The following is a 21,235-nucleotide window of genomic DNA, read 5'->3' as shown; positions in this document are numbered from 1 at the left end:
TGCAGTCTAAAAGCACCCTCGACTAAGAGCGTTGTGTTTTACAGTGCATTTACAAGCTTTGGTGGTCTAGTAAATTTAGATTTAATGTGTCCTTTCCGCCCACAAAAACAGCTGTGTCTTGCTCAGAGTCTAAGCAGCTGCTATATTTTCAATTCTTATAGTTTCAGAAACCACTTCCTAACAATTCATCCAGTGCAGTCAGTACCATTCAGTACGACTGTGGTTGTTTCTTTTAGCAAATGCTTTGAAACAGAGGGAACAATGGTGCTGGTCCTCAGGTCATGGATCACCCCTTCAGGGGTTTGAGCCTATGACTTGCTTCTAGCCCAGATGTTTAACCACTATTCTGCCACCAGGTGTGAGCACCTTGTCACAATGTCAGTCACAATTACCATTCATCTCACTGCCAGCCATCATCAGTCATCTGTGACCTTTGTGAACTTTTGTTCTCCTCCACAGACATACGCACAAAGTTTTATAATGTTACCTAAGGTGTGCCCTTTATTTTCAGCAGAGGCTAGTTTAATACTGAGAGAATTACAAAATAAATGCACAATAAGTGTATTATTGATTTTTGGTGTAATATGGATTCATTATGAAATCCATATCTTAAAGGATTCACTCAACACTCACCTTTAAGGTTTTTTGTTTTTTTTTTTCATCAAAAAGAATAACAGTCTAATGTGTAAACATATCATTCAGGTTGGTTATGTGAATTTGATTAGGCCTAGTTAAATAAACTCATGAAGGGACGTCAAGATTTTCAATAAATAATGCGAGTGTTTATTTTTTAGCTTCAGAAGACCCGGGTCAGTAAGATTTCAAAATATTTTTTAGTATTTAAAAAAAATTCATCAATGTTTTTAAAGAAGTCTCAACCTGGCTGTGTTTATTTGATCAAAATAAAACAGGTAAAAACTGTAATATTGTGAAATATTAATACAAATTAAATTAACTTTTCTATTTTAATATATTTTAAAAAAGCAATTAATCATTTGTTGGCAAAGCTGAGTTGTCAGCAGCCATTACTTTAGTCTTCAATGTCACATGACCCTTTAGAAATAATTATAATATGCTGATTTGATGCTAAAGTAACATTTTTTCTCATTATTAATGTTTTAAAAAAATGGAAATCTTTCCTAACAACGTAAAAGTCTCTACTCTCACTTTTGATCAAATAATTGCATCCTTGCTGAATAAAATAATTAATTCCTACTGACCCAAAACTTTTAAACAGCAGTGTACAGTTGTAGTTCTTTCCCAAGAAGAAAGTCAGTCAGTTCAGGTTTGGAACAACATGACAATGAGTAAATAATGACAGAATTGTCATTTTTAGGTGAACTATCCCTTTAGCCCTGAACAGACTAGTGTTGTCAAAAGTTCAGATGTTGGTACCAGTCAGAACTGAAAATGTAAAAAAGTGATTCCATCATTTCCTGCAAGCATTTTTAGCTTTGTTGTATGGATTCTCAAACACCTCTGATTAGGGCTGTGCATTGGCAAGAATTTGCCTCACGCTCTTCACCGAGCGCTTACAAAGATACACAAAAGAGCATTTCATAGCCGCGTCTCTCAGCGGATCCCTAATATATCTTCTCATACACAGATCAGCTGATAGACGCGGCTTTGATCACTGTAGTCAATCACAGACATATCTGTTGAGCGTGTGTGAACACAATGGCCAATCAGAGCGGTTTTAGAATCCGCTCAACAGCGCTCACAATGCTAGTGGAAAAAGCTGTCATTGTCACAATTTTTACATTTCTGTACCGACATTGATACTTTTGACAAAACCAGAACTGAGGAATCGACTGAATCGCTAAAATGGCACATGTTGAGCATGTTGATCGGTATGATGGTGGTAGGAGGCGGTATGGATTGTGTCATGCTCTGAGGGGTGTTTTACCTGAGGTGGGGGATTTGCAGTGATCCTCTGAGGTGGCTGAGCCCTCGCTAATGTCACAAAGGCCTGTAGAGAGAAAGAGAAATTATGTCACTATGGAAAATGTGTTAAGTGTGCCAGTGTGCTGTTACCTTGTGAAAAAGTAGTCTTAGATGCCTTTAAGTAGACAGGACAATTGACTCTTTAGTGTGAGGTGCAGTGTGTAGCCCTTGCTCTGATCTCGGAGTTGAGAGGCAGATGGGCAGACAGGAGCTGAACCCAGCTGCTCTGATCAGCACTCTCCGTGTGCGCATATCCGACAGATCCCAGCCCCCCGCTAAATATCACTCATTACCCCCGACACAAACACACACATCCAGTCCATTGCCAAGTCCCAGTAATCATCTCTTTCCTACTACCATGTGTTTAGCTACAATTGTGACATTCACCAGCAGGGGTCACACTGCTGCATCCTCTCTCTGCACTGCTGCATTTCCTGGTGTGCTGTTAAAAGGCTCACTGTATTCATATATTAGATATATATATATATATATATATATATATATAGATAGATAGATAGATAGATAGATAGATAGATAGATAGATAGATAGATAGATATATTTGTGTGTGTGTGTGATCAGTCTATTATAGATGAAAACCATGTCTGTATGTATATCAGACCTCCAGAAGGCTGTCGGCTCTTGCGAGGAGATCGCAGTTGTCTCTGATATGGGTCATTACAGCCATACAGGTCCAAAGTTCCCAGATTCAACAGAACAGTCTTCTGTAAGTAATCCACTACTGCCAGACCATTGCTATTGCCAAACACCACCCTATGACACACACAAATATAGTCATCAAATTAGAAGGATATTCTTTGGTTTATGCTGGTTTAGTGATTATTTAATCAAATAAATATAATTTATACACACTAACATTCAAAAGTTTGGTGTCAGTATGATTTTATTTTAAAGAAATTAATTTTATTCAGTAAGGATGCATTAAAATGATCAAAAGTTGCAGTAAAGACATTTTACTCAATCCACTTTATACTATTTTACTTTCTATTTTGCATTCTATTCATCAAAGTGAATCCTGAAAAAAAATGGTTTCCAAAAAAGAAAAATTAATCAATGTTACTTTTATAATACTATTATAATATAATTTTTGATCAAATAAATGCACCCTTGGTGAGCATAAGAGACTTCTTTCAAAAATATTAGAAAATATTGCAGACCCCAAAATTTGAAGGGCTGTGGTTAAGTTATGAAGGCATATGGTAATTTTGTGTGAGGAACAAACCAACACTGATGCGGTTATTCACTGACAATCCTAATAAATATATTTTAATATGTATAAATATTTTAAAATAGTTTAATACAAATATACGAACAAAGCAAATATTGTGCTTTCATAAACATTTCTGACACAGTCTGCAGCATTTGATTTATTTGCTGAACCACCTGACAAAACAATGCAAATCTTCAGGTAACTCACAAGCCATAGCAGGAGTTGATGGCCAAGCTGCTGATCTGCTGGGGCGGCTCTCCACTGACCCACACCAGCTGTACCACCAGCTCCACCTGATACCCTGCAGACTGCTTCAGAGGACTGCTGCGCACCCTGAGGGAATGACAGAGAGAGGAGACATGCATTATACAGGTGCATCTCAATAAATTACAATGTTGTGGACAAGTTCATTTATTTTAGTAATTCAACTCAAAATATTAAACTTGTGTATTAAATAAATGCAATGCACACAGATTGAAGTGGTTTAAGTCTTTGGTTCTTTTATTTGTGATGATTTTGGCTCACATTTAACAAAAATCCACCAATTCACAATCTCAACAAATTAGAATACTTCATAAGTCCAATAAAAAACATTTGTGAATTGTTGGCCTTCTGGGAAGTATGTTATTGTACATGTATTCAATACTTGGCAGGGGCTCCTTTTGCTTTAATTGCTGCCTCAATTCAGCGTGGCATGGAGGTGATCAGTTTGTGGCACTGCTGAGGTGGTACAGAAGCCTAGGTTTCTTTCACAGTGGCCTTTAGCTCATCTGCATTGTTTGGTCTCTTGTTTCTCATTTTCCTCTTAACAATACCCCGTAGATTCTCTCTGGGGTTCAGGTCTGGTGAGTTTGCTGGTCAGTCAAGCACACAAACACCATGGGCATTTAACCAACTTTTGGTGCTTTTGGCAGGGTGGGCAGGTGCCAAATCCTGCTGGAAAAAGAAATCAGCATCTTCAAAAAGCTGGTCAGCAGAAGGAAGCATGAAGTGCTCCAAAATTACTTGGTAAATGGGTGCAGTGACAGAAAAAACAGAATGGACCAACACCGGCAGATGACATTGTACCCCAAATCATCACAGACTGTGGAAACTTAACACTGGACTTCAAGCAACTTGGGCTATGAGCTTCTCCACCCTCCATCCAGACTCTAGGACCTTGGTTTCCAAATGAAATAAAAAAACTTGCTCTCATCTGAAAAGAGGACTTTGGACCACTGGGCAACAGTCCAGTTCTTCTTCTCCTTAGCCCAGGTAAGATGCCTCTGACGTTGTCTGTGGTTCAGGAGAGGCTTAACGAGAGGAATATGACAACTGTAGCCAAATTCCTTGACACTTCTGTGTGTGGTGGCTCTTGATGCCTTGACTCCAGCCTCAATTTATTCCTTGTGAAGGAATATTGTGAATTGTGAAGGCTTACCCTCCTTGTGAAGGGGGTCAATGATTGTCTTCTGGACAACTGTCAGATCAGCAGTCTTGCAGATTTTTGTTAAATGTGAGCCAAAATCATCACAATTAAAAGAACCAAAGATTTAAACTAGGGCTGTGCGATTAATCAAAATCGAAATAAAATCGCTATTTGAGTGTGCACGATTTGCTGCAACCCTGACCAGAACGTTCACACTGCACACGGTAAAAAGATGAGAACAGAAAAGGTTATAAATAGAAAGGTGTGAAAAGATTTAATATCTTGCGCATGAGCACAGAGAGAGTTGTGAGTGCACAGGACATGAGGTTGAGCGAAGGGGAAACACGTTGTAAGGCAACATGTATCTGAGCCTTATACAGTCTATGATCTGAGCACGCGCATCTGGTTTTGTTAACAGAGCCAAGGAAATCTGCGTGCGAGCGGACAGATTCGCGCTCATGCATTATTTTAATGTGCTTTCGCGTTACAATAATGCGCTCTCGTTGTTGATTCTGAACCGCGTACACGTAACTTACTATATACAAACTGCAGACGGAGTACTTGTGAACCTTGGGCAATAAATATATTGGGCAAAACATATAACACCTGAGGCACCGCTACAGTGAGCTTTATGACCAATGCATGGCAATAAATAAATAAAATTATCCCTAAACGTGGGTTTTATTTGATTTTTTTTATTATAACTTATTGCAATATGTCTAGATTTTGATTGACATCTTTACTTAGTGATTACTTTGACTTAAGTCTGTTCTAGAGACATGTTACAACTTATTGATAAAGCTCTCATTGTTTTTTTTTTTTGGAAATATGTTTCACATTTATACTAAATGCATTTATGACTGTAAAGCATGTCTGTGTGTGTCAAAATCGTGATTAAAATCGAAATCGCAAAATTGATCAAAAAATCGTGATAGTTTTTTTTGTCCATATCGCACAGCCCTAATCTAAACTACTTCACTGTGTGCATTGAATTAATTTAATACACGAGTTTCACAATTTGAATTGAATGATTGAAATAAATGAACTTTTCCATGACATTCTAATTTACCGAGATGCACATGTAAATCATCCCTGCAAAAAAGGCATAAGATTTACTGTATAATGTGATATATTACACACTGGGGATGGGCATGGGTACCCAAGCACTTGAAAGTGACATTCATGATTAATCATACAAACAGTTTTATTTTTTATACTTCAAACAAGCAAAATCCAGTAACAGCTATACAAAATGTGCCAAAAAGGGGCCTCGTGGTGCAACTTTGCTGTCTGATTTGTCAGACAATAATTTTCATACATACAGTGCAAACTAACTTTCAGTCTGTGGTAGCAACTACATTCCTGAAAAATTTATTTGGAAACACTCAGACAGAGTGCAGCTGAATTGAACAGAACACAGTCCTGAAATGTGTTGGTAAAAGATGAAGTATTTTTTAACTTGACACTTTTATTTGGTGCCTTCTATCTGTTGGGTTTTCACAAATCAAATAAGCTGATCGTGTGACCTCCTTTGGTACAGACAGTCAGATGTTTCCAATCCAGTGAAACACAAGATGCTCTTTGGATTTTTTAAATCATGTTGGATCACCTGGTCATCACAATTTCTTCATACAGTTAATACAGATTGAGCGCTTATGTCATTAAAGGAAAAGGCAACATACTAAATGCAAAAAAATACTAAAAAAATAATATTTACAAATAAAAATTGTAATCAAAGTGTTTTAATTTGCATTGAAAAAAAGAATAATTCTAAATTAAAAAAAAAGTAAAATAAAGGCATCTACACAAATAGTCTCAGACTTTTGGATCCCTGTTATGTGTATTAAAATATAACTTGCAAAGCAGAATTACTTGAGGCAGGGTATGTTGTCTCGGATCCCATCTGATGAGTTGCTGCTAGTGGAGGTGTGTGTCTGTGGGGCGGCGGTTTGTGGACTAGGGGAGGTGCCTGGTGTGGGAGGAGCTGGTGTCTGATCTCCTCCCCCTTCTGGAGACTCCAGATCATTCAGCTCATACTGTAACCTGACCTCCAGTAACTGTAAAACACACATATGTACACATGTGATTGAAACAATTGTGCTTGAGAACAGATGTGTATGAATCAGCTAAATTAGTTAATTGATCCCCATCGGTGTCGCTATTCTGAACAAAAGACAAGCTAATTGGTGTGCGTGTCTCTTCCAAGTGAGTGTTTCTATGTGTGTGAGAGTCACGGGACTAAAGGTGCTAATAGGTTTATTTTGCCCTCATTATACAGAAGTGTGAACGTTCTGTCAGCAGACGATGGTAACACTAATGGTTTTTCCCACTTTTGCACTGAGCAAGTTAACCGTTCTGTCCTCAATTTGACTGTATTCCAACATTTGATTCATTATTATCCTGGTTATATGAGTCATGTGTTAATATGTAAATGACTTAATTTAGCATTAAAAAAGCACTATTGCTTAATTACTTCAGTCTACCACATTATATATTTTCCCACAATAAACCATATGTAAATTCAAATTATACACAGATATATTTTCTAATAGCATTACCATAAGCGCTCATTTATTTATGGGTCACGGAAGCATCAGTATGCAAATATACAGCTTGCAAAAAAAAAAAAGAAAAAGAAAAAACACAGTGAGAGGGCAAAATGAATGCTGTATGAATTATTCAAGCTCAACATACAGCTAGATGTGGTGAACATTAATTAAAACGGCTTTGAAAGGCTTAGGGATTTAGTTAAGCATCTGAGTAACAACTGTTCCTCGGATATCCTTAGTTGGCTCTGTAGACAGCACATACACGTACAAATGCACAAACACATTCAAGTCGCTGAACAACATCCATTTAATGAACAGCTTTTATAATATTATTAACGTTATGAGTCATGGCAGTTGTCAGGAAACTAAAACAACATGAGACGGGGAATAAGAGAGAGACAGAGTGTCTGTGAGGGCAGCATTACTCATTCCACTTCAGAAAAGTTTTTAAGTCAATAAAAAAAAAACTTACATAATTCTTACAAACTAATTCTTACATTAAAAGATAAATAAATAAATAATTGTCTAAACAACATATTTTTACCTGCACAACTTCTGTGGTGATTTCTTGTTTGCTGAACCTGTATATGATGACATGGGCAGAGACACCAGCCACACAAAGCATGCGGCTCTCGGGACACCAAGACATCAGCTGAATGGCAAACGGGTCCTCATCCACAATCTCTGTGCTGGGTTTCTCCTCCTTACAGCGCGCCTTCTCAAACACCTTAGCTGTCTTTAGCTTGTACAGCACCTGGAGCATTACTGAACACATGGCAAATGGAAGTCAAAGGAAAAAGCCAGTCACTGACACAAAATTAGAGATTTTATCATTGTCATCTAACATTACTTTAATGTTTAAGTTAATCTTTAAAAACATTAGAACTGTAAAAAAGAAAGTAGTCTTATGCAAATCTCACAATAAATATACATTTACATACTATGCATTATTATGGTGTGATGTCTAAATTCACCTGTAGCAGTTAAATAGTTTTTTTTTTTTTTGTTTTTTTGCATTTTTTTTTCTTCATTTATTTAATCAAAATAGCACTACATTTAATATTGGCAATTTATGGTTGATCAGCCATTACAAGGAAATTATTACTGGCTTATTGGTATCAGACAAAATTTTAATATTGACATATCATTTTGAATATTACCAACTGACTGTACATTATCTGCTTTATTACACAGATACCTCTCAAATGATTGAACGAATCAATGAACGAATGAACGAACAAACGAATGAACGAATGGACACAAAATAACTTGAACTGAAATTATTTTAGACATAAATCTACCAAAATATTATAGGAAGTAGGTTGCTTTGGACAATAACCAGTTCATAATATATAGTATTCCAAAGAACTAAGTCATATAACTTCTAGATTTGTACAGTTAATGCTTTAGAGGATTAAAAGAATGATGGGAAATGTTTTAATGCCGTCAAATGCAAAAATGTTTTTTTGTCCAATTTTTGAGGGCCTCTAATCCACTGATTTCAATTGTTCAGCCAAAGCAAAAAATAATAATATTAAAGGGCATAAGATTAGCCACTCTGTCTTAGCAGGATTAAAAAGTCCAGGCTAATTAGCTTTATATTTCAAAAATGAGGGCACCTTTTGTTTTAAATTATTTCGTACCATTGAGAAAACCCATTTGAATGATAAACAAGTGCATGTGTGAGGGGTTTGCAACCTTTGTGGTATTTTTAATATTACGACATGTCCTTTAGCACCTACGGGAGGTACAGGAACAGTGGTAACTGTAGTCTGTCAAGCTCACAGTTTAAACAAGGTGAAACGACATGTACAGGTAACACGCTCACCACACTCAGCGGTGCACAAGGTTAGACAAAGCCTGTGGGATCTGGGGAGTTTTTTTTGTGTGTGACATTAAAAGGTCAGTCTCCATTTGGGTCATAAATCATGGAAAATGACCTTATTGTTAAGGTAAATGATGTCTGATGTCAAGTTATACTCCAACAGTGGTCAGCAGAATCCAGTTTTTAACTAAATATTTAACTGTTAGTCAAACGTGACTGTAACTGTAGCCGAAGTCCCTTTCAAAGAAAATCAGTTTACTTGGCGGTCTCATTTGCAACTTTCCATAGGAATGCAGAGCTTCAGTTTTGCTAATTGGTGATGTGATGACTTTCCCAAATTGCAATTGGCTCCTCCTGATTAATTCTGCCATACTGTGTGTTGCACTTCCCATTCACAGTTATATGATTGAACCATCTTGGACTACAGTGTTTGTTGTAGCCAAAATGGCAGTGCATGTCACTAGCAATGCCTAGGTCATGGTTTCATGTCCCAGGAATGACAAAAATCAAACAAATGTGTCTGCCAAATTCAATAAGTAATGCAAATGTGTTTGAAGCAAGTTTATGAGCTTTGAAAAACTGCATACATTGTGGTAAATGGAACTTTAATGCTGTGCACCAGTGGTAAAAAAGTCAGAAAGGCTCGGTACTCACTTGCTGAAGCATCCCAGAACTTCACTGAACCATCTGCATGCCTGCAAGAAGAGCAGAGAATCTTTTATTTCAACTGTCTCCTATATTTTTGTACACAAACCCACATAAACTCACTGGCACTTTCCCATTACCACATGTATTCAAACCATCCACTGAGGTAAGCTAAGGTGCTATGTCAGATAAAAGCTAGTCAAGAGATAAGAGGAAGTGCTCTTCCCACTGCTGTCAACGCCACTAAAAAAGGGTTCTGTCATCCCATGGGCTGTACATCAGAAAATGCTTACTTTTTTGTCATACTTCCCTTTCGCTAGCATCTTGTCCTGCTCATTACCCTCTCTCCTGCACTCCTCCTCCCTCTTCTCATACCCTGCCTTCTTATTTAAGTTTTTTTCCCCATTTCTGCCATTTCAGCAGAACTACAAATGGTGAAAGAGTGAGAACAGAGCATACACACACACATTCTTACCCAGTTATTATTATTTCAGGGTAGCTTTGTGTGCCCTGGCCCCAGTTTCCGCCACTGATAGGCCATTCCTGTGATGAACAGCAGAACCACAGAAAAGCACTTAAATCCACGAAAGCTAACCGCATAAATCCGACATTTCTTGACATATGAGAATAGAGGAAATTTAGCAGATATTGCCCTACAGCGTTTGAGCATTCCTGGTAAACTTAATCAAACAAAATCAGCCAATTTGTACGTTTTTGTAAGCATACTATTAATATAATGAGGGTGGCTGGCACTGGCAGCCACAAAACATTTCTGCAATTTGGGTGGAACCTTTATTTAATGGCTGGCAGGGCTCTACAGGAAAGCATTTCCTCACGAGGCGTGGAAGCTGAAGCAGTTTATTCAAAGGTATTCAGAAGTGCTGTGATTCAAAGTAGGCCGTCTGAGTTAACCTGCTCCCTGTGGGAGACAGACCCACAACTAAAACACGGCACTCCAGTCTTGGCTGAGAGGTCATGCTTTCTTTCATACCCATAAATACCCCTGTCTGTGACTCTGACCCACACAGTCTGAGCACACAATGTGCTGCACAATGGGGACCTGATGTCACACAGGCATATGGCAACGGGATGATTCACCGGGGACTGCAATCTACTCACTTGAAAGCCAAGGGGGGTGTGTGTGGAGGCATGTTTTTACTCAAAAGCTATCATTAACAAATTAGCACCTTTAAATGAGTGTGTGCATGCTGTTGTACCTTTTTGCTGTAGCCCTGTCGTTTCTGGCGAGACCCGACAGAGTAAAGTGCAGGTATGAGGTCCACAGGACAATCGGCTAAGTACTCACAACACGTCACAGGAGACTCATGAATCATCATGGGATAAGGATTTTCAAAGATAGGGTAACTGAAAAACAGCACAGGTTAAAAAAATCTGATTGACGCTGTGGTGGAAAAGTGTGATAGAATTAAACATGTTAGTCACAATATGACGCAAATGCTGTGGGTGATACATACCCGTTTTGTGCAAGGTCAATAACAACTAAATCCTTTTCGAGGAGGACCACTATAGCATATGGTTCCTGAAAATCTGCAGAGAAATGAAAACTGGATGGGTAAAATCATTAATAAATTGCTACATGTTTTTACATATACACATATACCAGTTAACACTAGTTATTTAGATGTTGTTCTTGTTTTTTAAAAAATTTATAATTTTATTTAGCAAAGGGACATTAAATTAATCAAAAATGACAGTTAAAACATTTATGTTACAAAAGATTTCTATTTCAAATAAATGCTGCAAAATCCAAAAAAAAAATTACAACAGCTTCTTCCGAAATATTACGCAGCAAAAGTTGAATGCAAGAGTTTTCAACATTAATAATAAAAACAAATGTTTTTTTTTTTTTTTTTTTTTTTAATCAGCATACTAGAATGATTTCTGAAGAATGGTGTGACACTGAAGCCTGGAGTAAAATTCACCTGTTCACCTGTTTTGAAACCCACATAAAGTGTGGATCATATTTATTCCATTAAATAAGTTATGAGTGGAGACATCACTGCATAAGTTTGAACCTCACAAATGTCTCAATAATGAGTCAGAGCCAAACACGTCTCATTTCAAATATAGCTTAATCAACGTGAAGAGCCAGGATCTGTTATGCAAGCAGCAGTCCAAACACTGTTCCCATTCCTCCCGCATTCTTCACTGCTTCTCAGTTTGGCTTAATGCAAACTCTAAACAAAACGGTTAAGCCTTTAATACAGATATTCAATACAGATATCTTTATTTCTGTAACAGCAAGGGGAATCACAAAAAAATATTGTTTTTTAAACCAGCACCATGCCCAAACTACAGAAGTGATATTATCAGATTGAAAGACTATTAACAAACTAAATTCCTATCAGCCTTTGCTACAGCTGCCTGCAGAGAGAAAAGAAAACGCTTACTATTCACAAATAGCCAACCAAGTGATAAATTATTCAAATGGGTACGGCAATAATAAACGAATGCAGTCACAGAACTGGATGTTATGAATAGAGGGAGCTTTAAAAAAAGAGATGTAAAATGTAATTACTAAGCAGCGGTTCCACAGGGAGAGCTCAAACTCATCTACATAGAACATGAAAGAATAGAACAACCCAACAATACAAAGGTTCAAATGTCAGCAAAAAAAAAAGAAAAAATAGGAAGTGGCATGAGATAAAAAGACTGAGTACTTATTGCAACAATACTGGACAGAGCAGGTGCTGTTAATGAGCAAATCGACCCACGTACCATTAGGATATGGCGTTTCACACAGGGTGAGGAAATCTACAATGGAATAATCCATCTCCAGTACTGCCGTGCTCTTTCCATGCATTACTGTCAAGCATGGCCGTCGACCAACAGTGTCATATGACAAACCACCAGAGAAGATCATAAATGGATCCCTGTTCAGAACACAAACATATACAATACAGTGAGCTTCAGAAGTCAGAAAGTTTGCGCTTGTATTTTTCTCAAATTATTTTATCCTCATAACAATCTGAATGTATTTTAGAATTCCCTTTCCTTTAATGAAAGAAGCACTTGAGCTTCATGAACTCCACAAGTTTGATTATTTGGTTGTGACCTAGAAATCATGCAGAATCTTAAGTAATTGTTTTTTTTTTACATTATAACTTTTTGAGCTTGAAATTAATTTTTAATCCCATAGTTCAGTGCGATCTCATACTTTTGGAATTTATTTTTGGACTCCACACTTATTTAAAAAACATCAAAAATATAGTTCGCTAGAAAGGTTTAATGCTGGGTTGCTGGTTATCAGCTTGACCAGCACAAACTAGCAAAAACCAGTCTGGACCACCGTTCATGATGGTCTAAGATTGTTTTTGTAGCAGGAAAAGTAAAGATGTATTGTTGCAGGTGTGTACTTACCCTGCTCTCGTGGTCTTGTATTCTACTTTAAGAATGGGTTTGCAAGGTTCTGGCTTTTTTCCATCTTTAGGCTGCTTTCCTGAAACAGAATCGGACTCATTCAGAGAGTTTCCTAACTTCCTTTTCTGGCTCTGTCCCAAACTTTCTAAAGACCCCATGAAATCACCAAACGAGCACTAAACCGTTAATGTATTTCTGATTGAAATACATGAACTGGGGGCAGTTGAGGCCTGAGAGAAGTGGACTTCTAAACCGAGGATTGCAGGTTTGAGTCTCAGATCCCATAAAAATTGTTGTTGGGGGGAGTGAATAAACAGAAAGGCATTAAACCCCCAACTACTCCCTGGGTGCCACAGTAATATAGCTGCCCACTGCTCCGGGTGTGTGTTCACGGTGTGTGTGTGTGTGTGTGTGTGTGTGTGTGTTTGTGTTTAATGCAGAGCACGAATTCCAAGTATGGGTCACCATACTTGCCCAAATGTCACTTTACTTTCACTTTTCACTTGAAACTGAAAAAGTTACAAAGGGCTGGTCAGTTTTTTTGTTTTCTTAGATGTGAAACACTGTCCATTTTAGGGGTGTGTTACCAAATTGGGTTCTTCATATCTAATAAAGTGAAGCACAAAACTTTCCTGTAAATTTTTTGAAGTTGTCATTTGTAATTTTAGAAGAAGACTTTCCAGCCAACAGTCTATGGCTCTGATGTTCTCCTCTCAAGGAGGCAGGGTGAGGCTGAAAGGGGTTCTTGTATCAAGAGAGGATCTTCAATAGAGGAGGCAAGGATGTGCACCAAAGGAAAAAGCATGACCTCAACTCACTCATCACTAAAGAACACAACACAGGCGGTCTCCGTGGAGGAACAAAATTAAAATTAAAGCTTCACTTGAAATGGAAATCAGGAAAGGGGAGGTGATTGTTTTATGCTTCTTTGTGAAGGAGAGGGAGAAAAAATACAATCCTGAATTAACAAGTTTTTGAGAGAGGTGTGATACAACCATGTTAAATAGACATACGAGCTTTTAATTTTGCAATATTTTCCCTGACGAAAAATACATCTGAGGAAAATGAGTTTGTGTGTTTACGCCAGAAAAAGAGAAAGATCACTAACCGTGTGGCGTGATTGTCTGTGCAGGCTTGGCTGGGCACTTTATATTCCATATGGTCAGTGTGCCGTCTGAGTGACTACAGATAAACTGCTTCCCCTCGTGGTGCCATGCCACAGAATGGATCGCCTGTGAGTGAGAATGACAGAAAAAGAGCAGGACATAAAAGTTAGTAATGCTTGCATGGGGACAGGCAACTCGATGGGAGATTTCTTTATAGATTTCCTCACACACGTAATGGCCAAGAAAATGACCCAGGGGTGTAAGTTGTGCCTACCCCGGTTGAGACAAGAATCATGCTGGGATAAGTGATATAAAGAATGAATGTCTTTCTGGAGTTGAGCAATACAATTGCTATAAATAGTGAAGCTAGTAGGCCTGTTACACATTCTGCATCTGTGGCTTCAGCAACATAAGGCCTGCAGCCTGCTTTTTGAGACCATCAGCATTTCTGTTGTGGATGAGGAGGGGTGTCACATTTACATCCAAGTGTTATTTAGTTTTACACAGAACTGTACCCAAACCCCAAAGGAGCTGGTTTTAAAATCATGTTGCTAAGCTATTTTAGCAGGAGAGAGATAAACAATTTCCCTTTGCAATATTTCTGGAATCAAGTCATGTGCCTGTGTTTTTTTTTTTGTTTTTTTTTTTTTGCAAGCTATTAAGAACAAGTGCTTTTCTATAGAATAGTCTGTAGCTCAGCTGTAGAGTTTCCAATGTTATGAAAAACGTCAAGGCTGCCTTTTATATCACAAATACAGTAAAAACAGTAATATTGTGAAATGTTACTAAAATTTGTAACAACTATTTTTAGCTATTATGCATTACTGTGATGGCAAAGCTGATTTTTTGACATTTTACATTTTTCAGGATTCACTGACACTAAAAAATATGTTTCATTAGTTGCACATCAGTAGCTTGTTTCTTTATATAGCTTTGTTTTGTACTGTTGTTGTACCAACTGAAGGCTTTAGCAATACTATGGGGAAAACAGTCCAATATAGCACAATGAATGGAACAGAACTTAATCAAGTAGAAGAGAAAGAGGGAGAATGCACAGCTTGAGTTTTATGTATTGAGAAAAAAGGGAGCGATGGAAAGCACAAAGAAGGCTGAAAGAGAGTTCTCATTATTTTCTAATTAAGCGCAGTCTCCTCTTGTTTAGCATAATGATGGCGGCTCTATCTCTGTCTCTGGCAGACAGTGTGAACGAACCACAGCAGACCTAACTAATCAATGAACCGAGCCAACATTATTGCAGGAGCATCCAGAGAGGAGGAGCCAGACAAACACACCCACACACAATAATATGCTTAAGCACAGCTACATACACAACATCTGACTATGATTAGGAAGGACTATATTGCAGGGCAAATTGCTGGGGCACAGTTATTCAGCATAAATGCATGTTTGCTGGACGACTAACATTCAATGAAGCTTAAAGCAAACTACTCTGAATTGCATACTACTGTACATGCAACAAACATTTACTATTTGTGCAGAGTATAGAATATGAACAGAATTTTTTTTTTGAATGAATGGATTAGCTGGATGGGTTAGTACTTTTGCTAAAATATGGAAAATATTAACCAATTTATTTTCTGTGCAGCCACTGAGCAGGACTTGTGGAAATACGCATGCAACCATGTTGCAAACTACTCTTTAATATACTGTATGTGTAATGTTTATGATTCATATAAAAACAATTCAAATAATTACACAAACAATAAAACACTGTCTTTCAATGGTTAGTTGTTAAAAATTCAGAATTGCAAATGATAGATTTCTCCAGATAATATATACCGTATTGATTATATCCTTAAATATCCTGAAGTATACTAGTACTCCATAGCTTCTGACTTTAATTAAACTCATACATTGACAAGAACACGTGGGATGACTGTATGCATGTGTGTGTGTGTGTGTGTGTGTGTGTGTCAACTTGAGAAAGGGCTGAAAGATAAGCAGTCTGCCTTATTAACAAGACCTTAAAGATACCGTGACCTCTAGCTCCATTCTACTCTATCCTCTATATGTTTCTCTTTCGTAGTCACACTCTTGGAGATGCCCACAGACATGGGGAGCTGTGACACCGTCATACCTCTGACACATGCATGCACACAGAAGGTCAATTAGAGCTAAAGAGGTTTGCTGGCCTTACTGCAGACAGTCACAACCCGCCTCTTCGGTCCAAAAATATTGCTGCTACTGCCCTCATACACACAAAACACATCATTCCTGCAGTGAACATAAAGCCATCCGAAACAAGGTCAGCTGATCATCTTCTCCAAAAATGATGTGGATATGTACACATACAATATAAAACTGTGATACATTAATTACAACAAGAGTCTGTTGAGGCAGTCATCACTATTTCTTTGCTTATATTTACAGCTAGGGATTTGACCAATCCATTTGGTACCCTTCAAATTGTGTGATTTGTTGAGGAGAGGTGTACATGGCTAATACTTTTGTGATGGACAATAAAATGACCAGGAAAAAGTCTCATACACTTCCACTGTGGCAGCAACCTGAACAGCATCTAGAAACCAGAATATCTCTTTTGACTGGGGTCAATAAGCAATACCCTAGCAACCACATAAACCACCCTAGCAACCACAAACAATGGCATCGTAACCTCCAACAACACATGAGTATCAAAGTGAACTGCCAGTGGGCTGTTTGATTTCGGTTTTGATTTCAGTCAGTAAACGACCAACCACACTCTAAAAGCATCGCAAACACATGGGATTAGGATCTTCTAACATGGGCCAACAAGCAATGCCCTAACAACCACATAACAATGCACTAAAAATCAATCGGAGCACCTCAGGAACCATAACACCCTGGCAACCTCTCAGAACACCAAATCATCATAGACACATGGGGTTAATCTTATTTGACTTGAGACAATTAGAGCTGCACGATATTGGGAAAAAATGACATTGCGATATTTTATTTTTCTGCGATATATATTGCGATATTTTTTCTTACAAACAAAAATGGGGTGAGCACACTTACATTCTCATTTTTAATGATTTAAACATCCACACCGTCGTGTCAATTGATTAATATGCGCGAGGGAGAGAAAGCAAGACAGCGCTCGTGTTGTTTGAAGACGGCTCTCTCTCTCTCATGCTCTTTCTCTGTCTCTCTCAAGCGCTCTCTCTCTCTGTCTCTCTCGCGCGCGCTCTCTCTCTCTGTCTCTGCCCTGTTAAACTTGCGTGTGTTTTTCAGTTCTGTCAATGATAAACTTTCAGTCTATGATGGTGTGCTGTGCAATTAATCCGCGAATCACATTCGTCAAGGGCCAGGGAGTAGCTGGCCCGTACAGTTAATGAATAACTGATTAACTACGACAGCCTACATCGCACATCCTGCGATGTGACTATCGTGGATTCGTACATCGCGATATCGATGCTTAAACGACACATCGTGCAGCCCTACTAGCAACTACCTAGAACACCCTAGCAACCACTTATAAACATTCAAACAAGGATGCAAGTAAATAAAATCTCACTCTGTGCAGATAAAAATGAAAACATGAAAGAGAAGAAGATTATTAAAATCTCGGAAAACACTTTAGTATAGGGTCCAATTCTCACTAATAACTACTTGCTTATTAGCATGCCTATTATTAACATATTGGCTGTTTATTAGTGCTTATAAAGTACATATAATGCAATACATAACCCTACCCAAGACCCTAAACTTAACAAATACCTTATAATTATATAATAAGCAGCAAATTAGGAGTTAATTGAGACAAAAGTCATAGTTAATGGTTAGTTAATAGTGAGAATTGGACCTTAAAATAAAGTGTGACAAAAATCTCCATTACACAAAATAAGAAAAAAGAAACAAACTGCCTGTCCATTTATGTCCGTCATTTATGCTACTTGCACTGATGCTATTCTTATCCTTGTTTCAGCATTTCCATCCATCTATAACAACACAGCTCCTCAATGCCTCAGTGCTAATGCTGCTGCTCACTGCACCTCAGTGAACCCTTCAACACTAATAGCTTCCCATGATCTGATATGATGTTAATTCTGCTGTCTATTGCACTTCTGTGACCCCTTCAAAGATAAAAAAGATTCCCAGGCAACATCTGCATAACTAAAGACTCTGATCAACCTGTTTCTGCCTTTCCCTGGTCTCGCCTTCATAATTATAAACAGTAAAGGACTATGTGGGGTGTGATGAAGAATGGTGTTTCATGGTATGAACGTGACTCTGTGCTGAGCCAAAATGACACCTTGCTACGGAGCAGTGAATTGTAGGACATTTATCTTTGCTGTACTAATCAATCAAGTTAAATGAAGGCAGGAATAAATCAGACATCCAACCAGCCACAGTCATTCATCAGGGTACAGATGAGTTGTTCTCTGAGAAATTAACTCTCAGTCACACACACACACACACACACACACACACACACACACACACATACACTAACATACAAATGAGGGAGTTACAATAAGATACATGTGTGTGTGTGTGTGTCTGTGTCTGTGTCTGTCTGATCTGATCTGATTAACTATGTTCTAAAGGGGCTCTTCAGATGCATAGTAATCATTTCCAGGACATACAGACAAAATGACTATTTCTGAGGGTAAAATACGTAAATAAATAACATTTTTAAAGCTGAAATGAAATGTTCACAACCAGTTCAAGAAGTATTGAGCCATTTAATGAATTAATAAATTCAGAGGCATGGCAGAGCTAAAGGGGGACATTCCTCAAATTTCCAAGTTCGTCCACTTTTTGCAATATTATAGTTATTATTACTTATATTATAAGAGTTTACTTGTATAGGGACAGTACAAAATCAGATTTATTTTCTTTAAAATACATATTTTTTTCAGCAATAATGCATGCAACCAATCAAAAGAGAAATTTGTCGAAATGTAGAATGTTAAAAAAGATTTATATTTGAAATAAACGCAGTTCTTTTGAACTGACTATTCATCAAGGAATTCTGGAGGGGGAATTTATAGATATAGTTATTTATAAATAACTTTAAATTGTACTAATATTTCACAATATTACTGTTTTATTGTATTGCTCAAATAAATGCAGCATTGGTGAGCAATAAGGAGTTCTTCCAAAAATATTTAAAACTTTTTGCCGACACCAAACTTTTGTACTTTTGAAGTTTTGACTGCAAAAAGTTAACCACTTTGTAAATATACTCTAAACTTTTCACTTGCTTGTATATTTTGTTTAGTTTTTTTTTTTTTTTTTTTTTTTGCTAATTGTGCCTTTCAGTAAATCAGTTAAGGAAACATTCTGTAACCTAATTAATGTTTTCTTTCAGAACATTCCCAATGAAGACCCTCCTTACATGAATGAATGATTGAAATTAGACTTGAGTTTATTGATACACTATTGCCACTCATTCTCCTCAATACTAATTCTTCCTTTGACAACGTAGCACCAAGCTGAACAAACGATGTGCTTACTTAAAGAGATCTTATCAAAACATCTCATGAATATTTGCTCAACACATTTCCATATCCTGGGCATTTGTGCCCCTGCAGGCGACAGGAGTCTGGAATACAACATTGTGTGACAATACATACCTCGTCGTAAGTGTACCGGTAGTCAGCTCTCTTTGATTTCAAATCCCACATCACCACGATCCCAGACTCATATCCTATTACGAGCTGAAACATGAAAAAAGATGTGGGGGGAAACATGAAAAGAAGAAAAATAGGCCATCAGTCTGTTGAACCTGACCTGTGAACTAATGAGAGTCAATGCAGATGGTGACGTTAATCTGAAAGTGAATGATGTGTTTCAGCAAATTAAACATTGAGTAAAAAATGTAGGTCCTTTCGTCTGATTGTTAATCCAAAACAAACATTTGTTAAAACTCAAAACAAAATCAATGAATTACACAAAACATTCTGTTCAAAACATGGAAGAAATATGCAAGTTGTTATCACCATAATTCAACTCTACATTTATGAAAGAAATAGCTCACCTGAAAATGAACACTCTATCATTTATGTTTTCTGGGAATTTTCTTTCTTAGACTTAAATTTAATTCTGCACTGCACAAAAAGTTACTGTATGCCTTTAAGATACTTTTATGGCACTTTTTAAACATTGCTTTTTTAAGCTCCATAGCTTTAGTCTCAAGTTATTGTACTGTTAATGGATGGGAATGAGTGTTCAGGAAATTCATCAACATTTCTTTTAAAAATGACATGTCCTCTGCCATCTTAACTTTAAGCCTCTGTTTTTAGAGATTCATTGATAGTCTGAAATGATAAAGTGCCAGAGTTCTGTCAGCCAAGAGGGAGGGAAAATGTGTCTAAGGACATTAAGACCCATTAAGAACTGAGTGGAACTGTTATGGATCGATGCCCTGTTCAGGGGCAGAAGTGGGATGGGAGAGAGAGACAGAAAGTGGATCATCCCTATAAAGACACCTATGAGGAGCTCCCAGCTGCTAGAGAAAAATACAGACAGTTTGTAATCCATACAAAGGTAAACCCCACTAGGTGTTTGTCGGTCTCTCTGCTGCCTTCTGACTGTGGGCTGGCAATTAGCAAAGGTAAAATTAATGTCTGAAAAGATGCATTTGGAAGTAGCTGGAGCATTTGTTCATCTCCTTCATATCTCCTGGATCATTTGTTTTCAAAAACAACATAATTTGCTAACAAGCTGTGTGAGATTAGACCCAATTACTGAACTGTGCTGCACTGTAGGAAAGAAATGTCTTATGAGTTCAGAATGGAGAGGAACAAGAGCTTTGTGTGAAGCAGTGTTAATTTTGACACGAAATTTTAATTTAGTTTTAGTCTTAGTCTTTTGACTATAATTCTTTTTAGTTTTAGTCAAGTTTTAGTCATCTGATTTGTTTTAATTTTAGTCTTATTTTAGTCGACTAAAATTGCTTGGTATTTTAGTCGACTAAAATTGCTTGGTATTTTAGTCGACTAAAATTGCTTGGTATTTTAGTCGACTAAAATTGCTTGGTATTTTAGTCGACTAAAATTGCTTGGTATTTTAGTCGACTAAAATTGCTTGGTATTTTAGTCGACTAAAATTGCTTGGTATTTTAGTCGACTAAAATTGCTTGGTATTTTAGTCGACTAAAATAAGACTAAAATCAATAACAGATTTAATAGACAATTTTT

General features: G+C 37.4%; 1 protein-coding gene across 4 annotated transcripts in view; it reads right to left on the bottom strand.

Moving 5' to 3' along the window:
• LOC113063100 (syntaxin-binding protein 5-like) overlaps window positions 1–21,235 on the bottom strand; it is a 76,752-nt gene that overhangs the window by 7,745 nt on the left and 47,772 nt on the right. For all 4 annotated transcript variants that reach the window (XM_026233275.1, XM_026233276.1, XM_026233277.1 and 1 more), the window contains exons 7-19: window positions 19,670–19,753; window positions 14,090–14,213; window positions 12,982–13,060; window positions 12,340–12,494; window positions 11,076–11,148; window positions 10,818–10,965; window positions 10,076–10,143; window positions 9,610–9,650; window positions 7,675–7,895; window positions 6,454–6,638; window positions 3,381–3,506; window positions 2,565–2,716; window positions 1,907–1,969 (exon numbers count right to left, since the gene is read on the bottom strand). In XM_026233275.1, the coding sequence (XP_026089060.1) occupies window positions 1,907–1,969; window positions 2,565–2,716; window positions 3,381–3,506; window positions 6,454–6,638; window positions 7,675–7,895; window positions 9,610–9,650; window positions 10,076–10,143; window positions 10,818–10,965; window positions 11,076–11,148; window positions 12,340–12,494; window positions 12,982–13,060; window positions 14,090–14,213; window positions 19,670–19,753 (1,519 nt within the window). The remainder of the gene's footprint in view (window positions 1–1,906; window positions 1,970–2,564; window positions 2,717–3,380; window positions 3,507–6,453; window positions 6,639–7,674; window positions 7,896–9,609; window positions 9,651–10,075; window positions 10,144–10,817; window positions 10,966–11,075; window positions 11,149–12,339; window positions 12,495–12,981; window positions 13,061–14,089; window positions 14,214–19,669; window positions 19,754–21,235) is intronic.

This window comes from Carassius auratus, chromosome 45, assembly GCF_003368295.1.
Source record: "Carassius auratus strain Wakin chromosome 45, ASM336829v1, whole genome shotgun sequence".
NCBI lineage: Eukaryota > Metazoa > Chordata > Actinopteri > Cypriniformes > Cyprinidae > Carassius > Carassius auratus.
This window is presented reverse-complemented; position numbering and strand designations above follow the sequence as displayed.